The sequence below is a fragment of the Artemia franciscana genome, chromosome 21, assembly GCF_032884065.1.
Source record: "Artemia franciscana chromosome 21, ASM3288406v1, whole genome shotgun sequence".
NCBI lineage: Eukaryota > Metazoa > Arthropoda > Branchiopoda > Anostraca > Artemiidae > Artemia > Artemia franciscana.
The window spans coordinates 10,807,523-10,824,137 of NC_088883.1; the positions used below are offsets into that span (position 1 = coordinate 10,807,523).

Below are 16,615 nucleotides of genomic sequence, written 5' to 3' on the forward strand. Positions count from 1 at the left end.
GCCTCTCGCCACCAGGCGATTTCAGTAAACCCTGTGACTTTGCAGCCGTTGTCAAACAGCATGATCACACCTGAACATGTTAGACCAAATCTCAAGGCACCACCAAGAAAAAAAAGCACTTCAAGAGGAAGAAAGAAAGGTGGAACAAAAGCCCTCACTGATAGAGCAGGTAAGGCTAACATTGACACTATCTTTGCTGCAAAGAAGGCAAAGAAAAGTAGGAAAAGAAATGCAGTAACAAAACAAAGGAAAGTAAAGAAGCAGGAAACGAAAGTAAAGAAGCAGGAAACGAAAAACCATTTTCACAACACTGGTCTGATCATAACACAGGTAAACCCAGATCGTGAAAATGAGAGAGAAGAAAATCATACTATGGTTTTTGATGACAATTCAGACGATTCTCTTGGGTCAGATAGTGGAAATAAGTGTTAACGAAGGAATAAATGCATTGATTTGATTGCAGACTATTTAGAAGTATCTATGAAGACCAATCATTTTTTGGTTTTATTAAAAAGAAGGAAGGATACACTGCAAAGGTCAGTTCGAAGACTAGGAGTGATAGAGAGCAACGTGTGGAAGTGGCCAAAACAGCTAGACTGTATCCACTATGCGAAACACGATTGATGTTCTGCATGAGCAATGGGCAAAAACTGCAATTAATGAAGGCGTTTTTTTTTTGGCTAAGTATTGAGGAATCTTGAAGCCATAAGAAACTGCAAGAAAAAGTGGAAAAACCATTAGGTTTCAAAGAATCGGAGAGTCAATAAAAGGTTGTTTCCAATTCACAAAGTCGCTTGTCACTTAAAAATAGGCTTAAAATAAAACTAAGAAAAGATGTATCCTAAGAGGGGGGTAATGGAGGCTTTTCACTAAAGTTGTCATTGTCAAACCCCAGTCCTCTTAAGATATGTTTTCCACATTCAGGAGTACAATGCGCTACTTGAGGTTTATGTTATCTGTGCAGCTTTTGGGTAAGTTAATTTTTGTCAATCTAATGGTTCTAATATTTCGAGGTAAGACGACAATTTTGGTATTATTCGATAGCTGAGATTTAGCTTTATCTATCCACCAAAATACATTTTCTAATACATTTTTAGTTCTTTTAGATTAAAAAAATTCAGTGAATATTGGTCGTAAATCCTTGAAAAATAAGGAAAAAGCTTCCTGTTTTTAAGGGAGCTGAAGCTAATGAATCCAATGACGGAAGTTCCAGCTCTAGGGTTGCCGCAAAACCATGGGCCTCACAGGGAAATCAAAACCTGTGTGCTTTGACTCACATAAGCATAATAACTCGTTTAAAATACTTTTAGGCTTATGTTTATAGCAGTTTTAAGCTACAATCTTATCATTATGTAAAGGGCTGGCTGGTGCCCGTTATGACTACTGCTTGTAACGAAAACTGTATTAATCTAACATGCGGCATTTTTGTGACTGAAACCCACTGAACAAAATTTAGTGAGCCAAAACTATTCAACAAAAAAAAAAAAATATTGTAGTCAAATCTACGATATTTTTGTGACTGAAAACCCACTGAAGAATAGTTAGTGACTCGAAATGGTTAATCAAAGCTTTGTTAATCATCGAAATCAAATCAAAATTGTTTGTCAAATTGTTAATCAAAATCAAAAACAAATATTGTAGTCAAATCTACGATATTTTTGTGACTGAAAATCCACTACAGAAAAGTTATGGACTTGAAATTGTTAACCAAAGCTTTGTTAATCATCGAAATCAAATCAAAATTGTTTGTCAAATTGTTAATCAAAATCAAAAACAAATATCGTAGTCAAATCTACGATATTTTTGTGACTGAAAACCCACTGAAGAAAAGTTAGTGACTCGGAATGGTTAATCAAAGCTTTGTTAATCATCGAAATCAAATCAAAATTGTTTGTCAAATTGTTAATCAAAATCAAAAACAAATATTCTAGTCAAATGTACGATATTTTTTGTGACTGAAAATCCACTGAAGAAAAGTTATGGACTCGAAATTATTAATCTGACAAAATCAAATCTTTTCTCTGTTAGAGGGAATAGAAGGAATGGAATTAAAATTATTTAATAATTATCATTATTGAATAATTATATGGTATTAAATAGCAGTTTAATATAGTTTAAGTCCGACATGATTTCATTTTATATTATTGAATATTATATGATCATAATAATTATTTGAATAATTATTTATTTCTAAATCAATCCTGGTCAATTATTTTAATATTAATATCAAATTTACATTAAATTAATTTCTAATTCAAAATAAAGTTTAATACTAACTCAATCTTCGTCAAAATAAAACAAGTAACATCACACAAATCAAACCAATATGAAATAATTTAAACCTACTATGGCCGATGGCTCGTACATTTAGAATAATACAATCTAATATGCAATTGGTTCAAAATCCAGCCCTTTCATTACGCATCATATAACAAAGATAAGGGAAAATCTGCTTTGAAGGTCACTTTAATGACTATATGGCGGAGAATCTACTGCAAAGAAGAATCTACTGTAAAGGTTACTTTGATGATTAAATGACTTGATGACTAGATGGTGGAGAATCTAATTTAAAGTAAAATCTACTGTAAAGATTACTTTGATGAGTAGATAGCGGAGAACCTACAGTAAAGGAGAATCTACTGTAAAGATCACTTTGATGACTAGATGGCGGAGAATCTACTGTAAAGGTCACTTTGATGATTAGATGACTTTGATGGCAGAGAATCTATTGCAAAGGAGAACCTACTGTAAAGGTCACTTTGATGACTAGATGACTACATGACTTTGACGACTAGATGGCGGAAAAGCAACGTACAGAAATGGCCAAAACAACCCCACTGTTTCTTTCAAAGAAAGTTGGGAGCCCAATCCCCTTTGGAGCATTCTCGAGGGCATCATCGTTCATTACATTCACTGGATTTTAAGTTATTGAATAATCAATTGGGCTTTTTGTTACCAAACCGATCTCAAACTTTTCTTCAGTAGCTGAACCAAATATCTGACGGATATTAAAGGTGAAAGGTTCCTGTCCCAGAATGGACCACTTCTTTGCCTTATGTCCCAATACCGACTATACCCATGGCCCACATTGGACCAACAGAGATAAGAATCTCAAAATAAAGAACAAAAGAACGGGTCTGCGCACAGTATAAGGCCCTAGAAAAGACTTTTAGAAAGGAAAAGGAAATAATTTTACGATTGTCTTCAATTGTATGGAATCTTTTATTCCACATTGGATCAGTTGGTAGTTCATAGGAGGTCGATGCAAGATTTTGCTTTAAAAAAAGAGCTGAAGTTGATACAGGAAAAATAAGGATACAAATCAAAACTATAGAGCAGGACATAGCCTATTGTTTGGTAAAACAAACATCGTAGTCACTTTAAGTTACAAAATTAGAGAAATACTATTTATATTTATTTGTTTATATATATATATATATATATATATATATATATATATATATATATATATATATAAATATACATTGTAGTTATATAATTAATTCAACAAGACCTGCAAACCAATATGAAAAATACCCCACTGGCTACTTCATTTACAATTCGCAACATAATCACGAGAATAAAAAGGCAAAAATATGTTTATTTGCTTCTTATTCTTTTTTTTGACGTAAAGCTGAAGACTTTTTTTTAGTTTGGTAATTGGAAATTTCAAGAATCAATCTACAACCCAAGTTAAGGCTTAAAAATGTGTTCCAAAGCAACCAATTATCTCCGTAAGAATAATAACTTTTCGTCATCTTGTACAAAATTTGTTCCAGACGGATGGGAATTTCAGGAATGGGTCAACAAATCAACTTAGAATTAAGGACAGAGCAAATTTTGCTTAGAATCACAACCAAACCCTGAGAAAATCCTAAGACAGAAGGCTGAAAATGCCTCCATATTCCCTAGTTTAGGATGTTTATCAACCCCCAGAAGGTTTATTCACCCAGCAAAACAACTTTGTAAGTTATTACAAAATCCTTATCTAGGTATTTATCCTCTATTTCTGGTTTTCTAAAAACTCCTTCTTCCTTATTCTTTAGCCTGCTAGCCATATTCCAAAGGATGATCTCTAAACGGTTTTGGTTGAAAATTATCTCGAAACGACCAACAATGACTGCTGCTACGACTTTTCTATGAACTAGAAAAACGTAATACTTACTTTTCAAACACTCAACAACTTCGGTATGAGCCTCGTTCAATTGTCTAATCAATTGCTCATATTTCGTTGCATAAATTTGCTCTAACTCAAAGAAGTCATCAATGTCTCGTATAAAAGCTGAACTCGACTTGGAAGTAAAAAGACTTGATATTTTACTAAATAGCGAGGCCTTCTCCTCCTCTTTCTCGGGTAGCACCTTTTCTTTCAGAAAAATTTCAATTTCTGGGCATGATTTAAGTGTCGGGTGCGATGTTAGCGAATCCAGATATCTGAAATACAAAGTCGTTCAAGCACTTTAAGATTTTAGGGCTATACAAAAAGGGAAAGGAGAGGGAATTACGGAATATTTTCTTCATCAGAAGTTTTTCAATGACATCAAGTCATGAGAAATTTAATAAAAACATGATAAATATAAAAAAAATGGGGCTTAAACAGCACTTTTTTACAGCCTAAATTAAATGATCTCTACTTTTTACATACCTTCAAATAACTTACAATTACCAAAAGGCATAAAAAATATTGCCCGAAGTCACAAGGTTAGAACAAAAATTGCCTATACATTTTGTTTTAAATTTAGAATAAGCAAAAAAAAAAATGAGGGGTGTCATAGCCTCCTAAATTTAAGTAGTTGATCCAGCAAGGTCAGGAACCACACAGTCACTGCTCTAAAGGTTACACCTAATATATTTTTGGAAATTGAGCTATCCAGAAATTTTGTCTCCCACAATATTCATCAAATAAAATCCGTATCAGGGGGATTCACCAACACCCTGACGAAATGTAAATTATTATAGTTAGCATATACAACTCATTTTCTTCAGGGTTGCAACTATGTTTTAATTTGAATTCCTGAGCATTCTTCAACATGTCATTTAGGTGAAATTGCGTCGATGTATACTCGACTCAAACCTGAATAAAGATAGAGGGCGTGTTAAGGTTTTGGACAACTGATAGAACTACTTATTTTATGCTTCTTTTCACTCTTTTTCTGAACTATTTTCAATTACTCACTTTCATTTACATCAAATTCCCTTCAAAGGTTGAGATAGCTAGGGCACGTTCTGCGGATGAAGGATAACAGATTACGGAAGATTGTCCTTTTCGGCCAACTATCTAGGGCTAAATGGAAAGCAGGTCCTTCGCAGCTGGGGTAGGAGTGGTGGAAAGACTTAAGGTAAATGGGAGCTTCCTGGGATGGTATAATGAGGAAGGCTTTGAATTGATTGGGATGGAGGAGTATGCGTAGCTGTGTTGGTCTCAGGCGGCTTGGTGTTGAGTTGTTAGTAGTAGTAGTAAATTCCCTTAAACAGCGTCAAGATACAGGCCTAGACTTTCACGCCTAAAGATCAACTCTGGCCTGGCACATGCTTACGCATTGGATTTTAGCAAAACATAAAGGCGAAATCAACTTTTCAGCACAGATGAAAAGGATGGAGGCAAAAGAACCTTTCTGATTAGCAAAACACAGAAATCTAGAATCAAAAGCTATATACTAGGCTGTAACCTGCTCCGGCCTACCTAATTTTTCATGTCAACATATGTTGCTGCTGCATATATATCTGACCAGACGTAAATCAAGACATAGAAGTCTAGCTGGAATTGAGTATGATTACCGTTTTACCTTGTTACTCTTTTAGATTCTCTCCTCAGTTTTCGATCAATATTTTCCTCGGCATCTATTTCAATAAAATCTGCAGGGGGATCAGGCATAGGAGGATATATGATGCCACATTTATCACACCCTTTTCTTAAACAATTGTAGAGCCACTGAATATCTTCAAACTGACGAATCGACAATGTTAACACCTCTCCTTGCTCTTTCGTCTGAAATAAATTAAATTATTAAATTTTTATTGGTACACAATTTAACGAACTTTATTTGTAAAAATATAATGAGTATACACAGTATAAATACTGATATTCACTTTTACTCCCTTAAATATAGAAACCAAGTCACATGTTATGTTATTGCAATATATGAAAGCATTCATTTTTGTCACTGGACAACATTTAACATCCAGATTTGTAAGCAAAACACAAAACACTTATAAAATGCACCTATTTGTCTTACCTTTGTGGATACAAAAAAAAATAATAATAATAAATTCGATTTTTAATATACACGATCAAATATCTGTGCATGGAGCATGATCATCCTTTTTGTAAAACACTTTATTTACATAATATCTTTTTGATTCTAAGCCATTTACAATCTGCCATTTAGAATCCAATCATATATAACATACATAGGTAATTCACATTAGTGCTTTTATTTATTCTATAGTCATCCTACTTTGCTTTTTCTCTTGCCTACCAAATTCGGTCTTACTTTGGGGATTAATTCTAATCGTGACAAAAGTATTGTTTCGTACTTTCAAATCACAGTAAAAGAGTGAATGGGGAACTAATCTCTATGCACACACATAGGAGAGGAAGGAAAGGTTGCCACTTCTGTTTCTGCAGCCAATGAAAAACAACCAACCAAGAAAGAAACAATCGCTAATATTTCGCCTGTATGAAAGAAAAAGGTTTCTTCAGCAGAAAAAAAAAATAAGAAAGCGGGAACAAAGACGAAGAAGACGAAAAGAGAAAACTTAAAATGGTTAAAATTCACAGTCAAAACAAAGTGGATACAACTGATGCTCGTAAAAAATCAAAGAAGCAAACAGTAAGTTTTGGGCAAATTCCTTCAGATCAAGAAAGTAGCTGACGTTAAAACCAAAATAAAAAATTTAAATTATGCTGAGAAATAGACGCTGTTTGGCATCCAAGGCAACTTTTTGTTTTGCTATTGAATTTAATTGATTCACCTGGGGATTTTGATAGACCAAGTTACATCTTTTAACAAGAGGTTTAATTTTTTAATATATTATCACAAACTAAGGCAATATTCAGATTTATAGTATCTCTATTTATCTCTATCTATTCTTAGTAAATCTAAGAATATGTGTTTTTATCTCTATATATTATTTCCGAATGTATAAAACTCCTTTCCTTAGAACTGAAGTATCCTAAATTATTCTGGTACACGAAGAAGGTTGCCATCCCTCAATCCCTTGTTATTTACACAAAAAATTTGACTTTTTGTATATTACTGCAACAGGAATGAACGCTCTAACAGGTGGCAATGTGGCATCATGAGAGTAGGAGAGCAATGTATGATATATATAAGCAAGAGGTGTTGACATTGTCAATTCGTTGGTTTGAAGATATTAAAAAAAATGGTGACAAAGACCACACTGCCTTTCCATAACAAACAAACACCAAGTAGAAACAGTAGGAAAAATCTTTTCAAGACAGAGGAAATCATATCTATGGATATTTTGGCCCTATGTCCAAGGGCCGTCTTCAGCACAAAACGAAAAAGAATATATATATATATATATATATATATATATATATATATATATATATATATATATATATATATATATATATATATATATATATATATATATATATATATATATATATATATATATATATATATATATATATATATATATATATATATATATATATATATATCATTCAAATGTGAGAATTAAAACTAATAATGTTTTTTAAAAAACTTTTTTAGAACAGCCCTAGCATCCTTACTTCAATGAAGTTCAACCAGGACTCTAAAAATAAAAAACTTCGTTGAAGTAAGGATGCTAGGGCTGTTTCAAAAAAGTTTTTTTTTTTAAACATTATTAGTTTTAACTCTCACATTTTAATGTAAGTTTATTTATGTATATATTTTTTTTTCTTTCTTGTATTGTGCTGAAGATGGCCCTTAGACAGAGGGCCAAAATATCCACAGATTTGATTTTCACTGTCTTGAAAAGACTTTCCTTATTTTTTCTACTTTGTGTTTGTTTGTTTTGAAGATATTCAATATCTGCAGTTGTTTAAGAATAGTGTAATAGTGTAAAAGTAGCCTTTGTAGGAATTAGTGCCAGACATTTACTGTATACTTAAATGAATAATCTTATCTAAGATTCTTATGTGTCATAAGGAAAATAGAAAACTATTTTTTTAGCTTATTATAGCAACTCTAAATTTATGTTAATTATTCTTTAGTTTTGCTCCTAAATATCAACCAGGATTTACTTCTATAATTCAAGTATAAATAAACCTTGAAATTAACTGTTGGATGACTTGCCCCCAACCACGCGTTGCACTCCTGGCCAAAGGCATCAAATCAGGATATTGGTACCCATGCAATGCAAACCATTGGTCAGCATGCAAAAAAGTTTTTAAATTAAGTAATCCTTAAATAGGAGTAAATCAAGTTTAATCATGGTTTTGACCATGTTTGTTCTGGTTTGGTCTTTAACCATTAGTTTCTTTCTGGTGGTTGGGTCTCTAATTTCAGTCAGTTGATGATTTCAAAAAATACATTAGAGATGATGGGAGGGGAAGCAAATTTTCCAATAATCTTGACCTATCTAGATTTTTTTTTCATTCTGGAATATGTAAATATTCCAATTTTCAGACATTACTGCTGTTTCTAAATAAATTATTGCTCAAGTAATAAGACAGATACTGATTTTCATCAGATGTATCAATGGGAATACTTATTTTCAATAGATTTAACAGGCTTCTTACCAATGCAAATCTTCTGGATATTTCTTAAGAGCAAAATTTAGCATATTTTCGCAATATCTGTTAAAAAGACAAAAAGCAGTATTAGCTAATTAGTTTTTTCTTATTATGCATATATTTAAATGCACCTGGATTTATTGGATAGCATACAGCATAGCCAATGTATGTGGTTTCAGTATATTCCTGATAGACAGCAGTAAGTCTTGTTATTTACCTTGATTCTTCGATTTTATTTTCTTCAAGTTGAAGTTGTTTGCATTTAGGTTTTGATTGTAATTACTGTCTAAGAACTTACAGTAAACCTGAGAAAACGAAGAAAGTTTGTCTGAGTAAACCGGATAGCTTGTACATCAGACAATGATATAATATACTTAAGTATCCATAACTTGTTGCTTAAACTAAAAGTTCTACAGAAGTATCTGCTGATAAATAAGTTTTTATAAAAAAGAGTTATTTGTTCTGTAAATATTAACTAGGGCTTTAAAACAAATTGTTTCCTGTAAATCTTGTCATTTTTTAAGAAAACTTCTGAATTTACGAGGGACATCCTAAAAGAATATGAATAGAATTACAAGAAACCATCCTAAGTGCAAAACTAACATTCTTTGAATGTCTGTGAAATAATATTCATCTTTCATACAAATATTTGAGAGAAAATTAAAGCAAGCTTGTGTTGGCTACACATGGCAAAGTAGAAATGTCTACCTTAGCATTTTGCTCCAATAAATTCAATGAACCAAAGGTCATAGTGGAAACAGAATTCCACTGAAAAGCTAGAAAAGGACATAATGACAAATCCCAGCCCATATGTGGGAGTTTTCCGTCAAGACAGTTCTGGCAGGACACTTCCCCCCTCCAGAAAATACAGACCTAAGACATCCTTTTTCATTTTGTGGCTACTGCCTTTCCTCCTTGAATAAATGCCCTGACCTACCCCCACCCCTTGCTATGCATCAAAAAATCCCTAATATCAATGAAAACTACCTTTAATTCCCCTTGAGCCTTCCTAATAGATTACTACTCACCAGGCACACCAATTGAGGAGGGCAGAAGATGGAGCAATGCCCCCCATAGGCTTTGAAAAATACCTTTCTATTTCTGTTCCATTACTATTTTCTATATTAAAGCAGCAAGACTGGCTAACTGCTCGTTTTCATTTGTCACTCCTGTGCTTTGTTTTTTTCACAGCTATTAAATAGCACTGTTCTCCTAAAACTCCTAAAAATAGTGTGAGGTCAAAACACAAAGTACACCATTAGGACCACCTTTCCCAAAAATCCTATAAAGTAAAATTACAGTCCCTTGGCTTGAACAACAAGGAAAATCCATTGGCTTGAAAAACAAGGAAAGTGGCTGCACCCACAGCATTCATCAAAAGCATCTTTTTCCTGTTTCTCCTTCTCTGCAGCTAGCAGGGCACTGGAGTATCATAGCTATCCGTCTAATGGCTCATTTTATAGGGAATTGCTACATATAGTGCGTTTGGTAATCAACAAAAAAATAATTTTTATAAATAAAGTTGATTGTTCTTGCAGCAATAGCTGCAACCTAATAAATCATGGTTGCTTAGGTAGCAGCTGATTATGAAAATCAAGATCTATGGTTACCCCCTGCTTTAGATAGGTTTATTCAATTTTTTTCTTTTTTTATCTTCATTAAAAACAAATTCGAAAAAAATCCTTGCCCCCCCCCCCATTTATTTTTGTGAATCAGCATCACTTCTACTCACCTCTTTGAGTTTGATGGCATATTGTGGATATGCCTGTTCATTAAGTTCAGCATTTAATGTGAGCTGACTTATAGCCAAGCCTTTATTTTCTAGGACCTTATTCCTCCCATTTTCATATCCACTGGATGTGGATGAATCTGGTGAGTCCATTATATAGCACAAGACACCTGAAAGAAGAGAAAATTTACAATTGTTTATGGACTGAAGGCGTTATTTTTTATTTAGATAAACAGCCTCTGTTTTTCTTTGGACACTTCATTTTTATTTCTTGTCCAAGGGGGAGTAAAGGGGTGGGCAATGCTTTTACAGGAGAATTGAAGGAAACACTCTGTTTAAACTCGTTTTCATACAGGTTTTTTGCTAATTTGCAATATATTTTAAGAATCCATGAGCCTTTCAGGAGGGGGCTACCTTATGCCCATTCCTTATTAAATTAATACATGCTAAATAAAATAAAACAAAATCATCTAAATAAAAATAAATAGTCATCATCTAAATAAATAAAATAAAACAAAATAAAATCAAAATAATACATACTAAATAAAATAAAACACAATCATCTCTAGATATAAAGGTTTCTTGTGTAACCAGAAGACAGTAAAAATTCCAAATGCAATGGGAAACTGAAATACAGTATTGAAAAAGCAATATTGGCAAAAAAGGATTAAATAAGAAATCATTATTTAGTACTTACACTTGAAATTCAATATAAGGGAGATAAGATAATTATTATCTTAAATCGCAGCTTGGAGCGATATAAGGATTATCCATCCTTGTGATGCTCCATGAAAAAAAAAGAATTTGTTTGGTGTAGATTGTGGCTGTTAGATTAGACTCTTGTGGAGGACTCTGCAGCTTCCCAATTGTAAAGGAACTCCTGGCAGAGCCATTCCCTATCAAGGTGAGACTTGAACATGTCAATTGAAGTAGCAGAAACTGTTTCTTCAGAGAGCTGGTTCCACATATTGATGATTCTTTGGCTGAAGAAGTGGCTTCTATGTCTACTCGTGGAATGCTGCATAGAGAGGTTCAATGAATGTCCTCTAGTACCAGAATACAAGGGCTGTGCAAAGAGACTGGTAAGGGTGTTTTTAGAGAGGATTTTTTTGGTTAAAATAATGTCACTCCTTTTCCGTCAGTATGTCAGCGTTGGCAGCTTCAAATGACATAGTCTTTCTTTGTATGGAAATTTATTCATGTTGCTAAACCATCTTAGTGGCACAACGCTGGACATCCTCAAGCAACATCTTATCTTTTTTGAAGAAAGGGGCTGCCAATGACATTCCAACCTCCAGGCGTGGACGTACAAGCACCTTATATAACTTCATAAGAACTCTAGGGTGTCGGCTGGAGATGGTCCTTTTTAGGATACCAAGGGTTTTATTTGCAGAAGATGAAACAGACTTAGCATGGCTGCTAAACTTTAATTGGTGATCTACAATAACCCCAAGATCTCTTTCATTGGAAACAGCAGAAAGGAAGTTGTCTTAAAGGAAATACTTATGATGCTTTTTGTGTTTGCCAAAATGGATTACATGGCATTTGTCAACATTGAAAGTCAGAAGCCACATGTTAGCCCATCTCCCTAGACTGTCAAGATCTTTTTGAACTGATTGCTGGTTAGAGGGAGTAGCCGCTTTTCCAACTAGTTCTGAGTCATCAGCGTAAAGGGTAATAAGATTTGAAAGAAGGGTGGGTAGTTAGTTAACATAGAAGTTGAAAAGTGTTGGTCCAAGAATAGTTCCCTGGGGAACGCCACTTAATACAGTTGTGGGAGAAGAGAAACGAGGAGTTCCTTGTGAATCAAAAACTCTGACACTCTGTGATCTTTTGGAAAGGAAGCCCATAATCCACTGTACAACACCTTCATTGACACCCGCAGCCCTCAATTTAAGGTTTACCTGAAATGTTTCTGGTTGTGTTTCATCAGTTGTGTTTTTGAAGCTTTTACATATACCTTCTACAGTCAACCTTGGAATAAACTTAACATTATTTGTTTAAGTTTTCTGTATCATTGTACATAACAGTTTCAAGTCAGACAGGTGTATTTCAGGATTTGAGCAAACAACCTTTGCAAGTATATGTTACCAGATCCCTATGGTTAGTAGCCTGCCTCCATTGGCATATGGTTTTGATGGTAAAAAAATTTCTTCCACAAAAATAGTTCTAAGAATCACCCCAACATTCCAAATATCAGAATTTTTTGAAATTTCATATGATCAGAATCTTTACAGCATATTTGTTTTTCTTACCTTTCCCCTGCTTTGTACAGTAAAGACACTTTCTTATTATTTTTTACCAAATCTATAAACTTAGAAGGATGAAGTAAAAACTGCATCAAATGTTTTCAAGAATTATCTTTAATGGAGAGTATGTTAGTGGTATGTGTAGATAAGGAAAATGGTTATAGGTTTAGTGCAAAATACCATGGCAAATAACTAAGAATCTCTCCTTGGCTTTCCTTAGGAACCTCATTTTGCATGCTTGTAGATCCAATCTAAACAGTAGAGCCTCTGGTCTAAAGAAGTTTATGATTAAGATGACATTTCAACAAAACAGAAGTTGAACAGACAGAGTTAGAGGTTTAAATAGAGAAGTATAAAGTCTTTCTTAGAGATAGCTGTCTGTTTTTTTTTAATATATTCACCAAAATGGCAATGCTTTTGTATCTTACCACCACATGGCACCACTTTTGTCCCATACCACCACATGGCATCATAATTGTCTTATACTACCATATGGCACCACTTTTGTCTTATGCCCCCACATGGCACTACAGTGGCACCACTTATGTATCATACCACCACATGGCATCACTTTTGTCTTATACCAACAAATGGCACCACTTTTGTCTCATACCACCACTATGGTACCAATTTTGTCTCATACCATTACTCTCCACAATGCTCTTCTGCAATAACCCTGGACCCATAATACAATTTAATGTTCTTCTATGACAGCCCCTTTCTGCCACACCACACCAAAATCCTATCTACGAAGCCATGCTCTATCACAATCATTGAAATATGGTTCTAATATAGACTTCAAACAATATGTGTTTTGGCAAGCTTCTTGCATGATGCCAGAAAAGGTTTCCTATAGGGTTTGAAGCAGGCAAAACCAGTTATTTAGTTCTACTCTTTATTACCAGCTACTTATGTCTACTTCTTTTTTTACCAGATATTTAGGCAAATCTGATTCTTGTTTACCACTTTCAAGGATTCTTGATTAATGCCAGAAGGCAATTTACTTGTTTACATATTCTAACACTTTTTCCAAATTATTTAGAATTTAATAATACTTCTAATGGCACACCATACCTTGTGTAGGCTATACCATATACAAATGTAGACAACCATTTTGTTGGATCTAACTTGTAGAGCCAATTACTTATGAGCTAGTAAAAAAATAGCCTATATATTTTAGTTTTTCATTTTTCAAAGTTTGTTTTAATAAAACAGGCTTATATGTTCTTAACAACATACTTGTCCATTCTCTCAATTTTGGTACTAAAAGTTTCTTTATATTGTCCCTAATGGGATATAACTCCTAGGCTAGCCTTATTATGATTAAAACTTACCTGATTTACAAATATGCTAATTACTCATGAACAGTTGCTTCACAATGGCAGATCAAACCAACTGAAACAAAACACTCAATCCACTTTACTAGAGCAACCAATTGGATAACCAATGTACATGACAATTATAATTACAGAAATTGTTCTGAAAAGGCTTAAAAGGCTGGATGTAAATAAAGCTGCTGGACCAGATAGCATAGCCTACAACCCAGACTACTACTTTTAAAAAGAAGCAGCTGATCAAATTGCTCAGCCAGTAGCAGTGATGTTTAGGATGTCACTCACTTCCAAAGTGCTCCCAAGTGACAAGAAGCAGGCCAACATCAAGCCAATATTCAAGAAAGGGAGAAAGAACCAAGCATGTAATCATTGCACTATAAGTCTTATTTCTGTTGTATGCAACTTCCTTGAGAGCATCATAAATGATGCACTGGTTTCTCACCTTAAAAGAAATCAGTCACTTTCAAAAAGTCAGCATGGTTTCTATACTGGTCACTCAACCAATACAAACCTCATTGAATCATATGACTTTGTCACCAGACTCTTGGATGATGGCCTTCTGGTGGATGTCATATTGCTTGATCAAGCAAAAGTCTTTGATAGAGTACAGCATCAATTTCTTCTCCTGAAAATGGAAGCATACAGGGTACATGAGGATATAGTTGCCTGGATTGAAGCCTTTCTTACTGGAAGAACTCAGAGGGTAGTAGTTTATGATGCCACTGGTAAAACCATTTATTCTGATGAAATTCCTGTCATTAGTGAAGTCCCACAGGGCATAATCCTAGGGCCCACATTTTTCAGCATATATATTAATGACTACAACTCACCTGAAAAACTTACTGACATTATATACTGATGATTGCATGCTCTTGGGACAGGCCCAAATTAGCTCTAATCCCCTAACAATGCAAGAAGATTTGAATCAACTATCCAGATGGTCATCTGATTAGGGTTTGTGGTTCAACATGTCAAAATGCAAAGTCCTGCATCTTGGATACAACAATCATAGAAAACCTTACTATGTTGGAGATGACCTACTTGAGATACAACAATCCTAGATATCTTGATATCTTGGATACAACAATCCTAGAAAACCTTACTATGTTGGAGATGACCTACTTGAGGCTGTGAGGAGAAGGACTTGGATGCTATTGTTGATGACAAACTCAAGTTCCACAGCCATACACAAACTTAAATTGCTAAAGAAAACCAAGTCCTAGGGCTCATAAAAAAAAACATTTACTACCAGGAAGCCATGTGTGGTTGCAAAGTTATACAATGCTATTGTACATCCACACCTAGAATTTGGAATGACCTAGCATCTCCTCATTATAAAATGTATGTTAAAGCACTTGAGAGTGTCCAAAGGTAAGCAACAAAGCTCATACTAGCTTTGCAAGACAAACTGTATGATGATTGTCTTGTATACCTCAAACTCCCACCCTAGTCTACTGAAGGATGAGAGGAGATGCATTTGCTACTTGCAACCTGCTAGAAAACAACCTCTTAAGTCAAGTATTCTCCTTATCCCTTGCAAGTACAACAAGAGGTAACACAAAGAAGCTGTAAGTCCCCCATTCCTGTCACCATGAGTGACAGCAATTTTTCTCTGTATGTGCTGTCTCTTGTTGGAACAGACTCTCCAAAGCCACCATCCAGTCCCAAACCATAAATACATTCACGAAAGGAGTTGATCAGGACTGGACCAATGTAGAGTATAGACTAACCTGGGATGCCAGACCATAGTCATGTCAAACCACCAGCAAATGTTCCACAGCAGGCTCATCACCACCTTATCTCACTGGACTTGCAATTTAAGATAATTTTAAGGTAAAACACAAACAAAAATAACTAGCCTAAATCAGCAGTTTTTGCATTTAGCCTAGGCCCTAGAGAATAGCAACTTGCCATGTAAGTGAAACATAGCTATAATATGTTATTATAAAATTTGTCGATTCCGTTTGAGAGCAAAAAAGATTTTGTTAGCAAGGAATGTGCAGAATATTCACCTCTGCCTCCAGAATAATTTTCCTTCTCAATATTAACTGCCCATACAAATATATTTTAAAATATCTGCTGAAATATTTGTCGTTTTTTCAATTCTGGACCCGAATTGCAGCCCGAATTCATAACCGTTTCAATCAAATTATTAAGAAACCATCAATTCAATTCACTACTAATCATTCCTGAGCATCTTTGTAGTCCTATGGAAAGAATTGTCTTACAAGCTTTTTAGGAGTTCATTTCATTGGAAATTAAATTTCTGGACCCTTTTGAAGAGTCACTAGTGATAGGAGGGCGGCCAGCGCCTAATTCCCTCGTATCCCTTTGTGCCCCAATCCCCGTCAAAGGCATCCTATAAAAGTTTCAAGGCTGCCATTTTATTTACATAATAGCAAAACTGATACTGTTATACACATTATAACATGTGTATAAGATGTGTATAAACATCTTAGAGCATTAAGTCGAAACTTTCAGGGCACGTTGAGATGAACTAAAAGAGCTAAAACTAAAAGAGACTATGCGCATATTACTAGCTATTGCTACT

The 16,615-nt window shown here is 34.3% G+C and overlaps 1 protein-coding gene across 1 annotated transcript in view; it reads right to left on the reverse strand.

The window, feature by feature from the left end:
• LOC136040806 (sorting nexin-5-like) overlaps positions 1–16,193 on the reverse strand; it is a 35,215-nt gene extending 19,022 nt beyond the window's left edge. Inside the window, exons 1-4 of the mRNA XM_065725137.1 lie at positions 16,077–16,193; positions 10,485–10,651; positions 5,787–5,989; positions 4,166–4,434 (exon numbers count right to left, since the gene is read on the reverse strand). Coding sequence (XP_065581209.1) covers positions 4,166–4,434; positions 5,787–5,989; positions 10,485–10,634 — 622 coding nt within the window. The 5' untranslated portion in view covers positions 10,635–10,651; positions 16,077–16,193. The remainder of the gene's footprint in view (positions 1–4,165; positions 4,435–5,786; positions 5,990–10,484; positions 10,652–16,076) is intronic.
• Between the last annotated feature and the right edge of the window lie 422 nt (positions 16,194–16,615).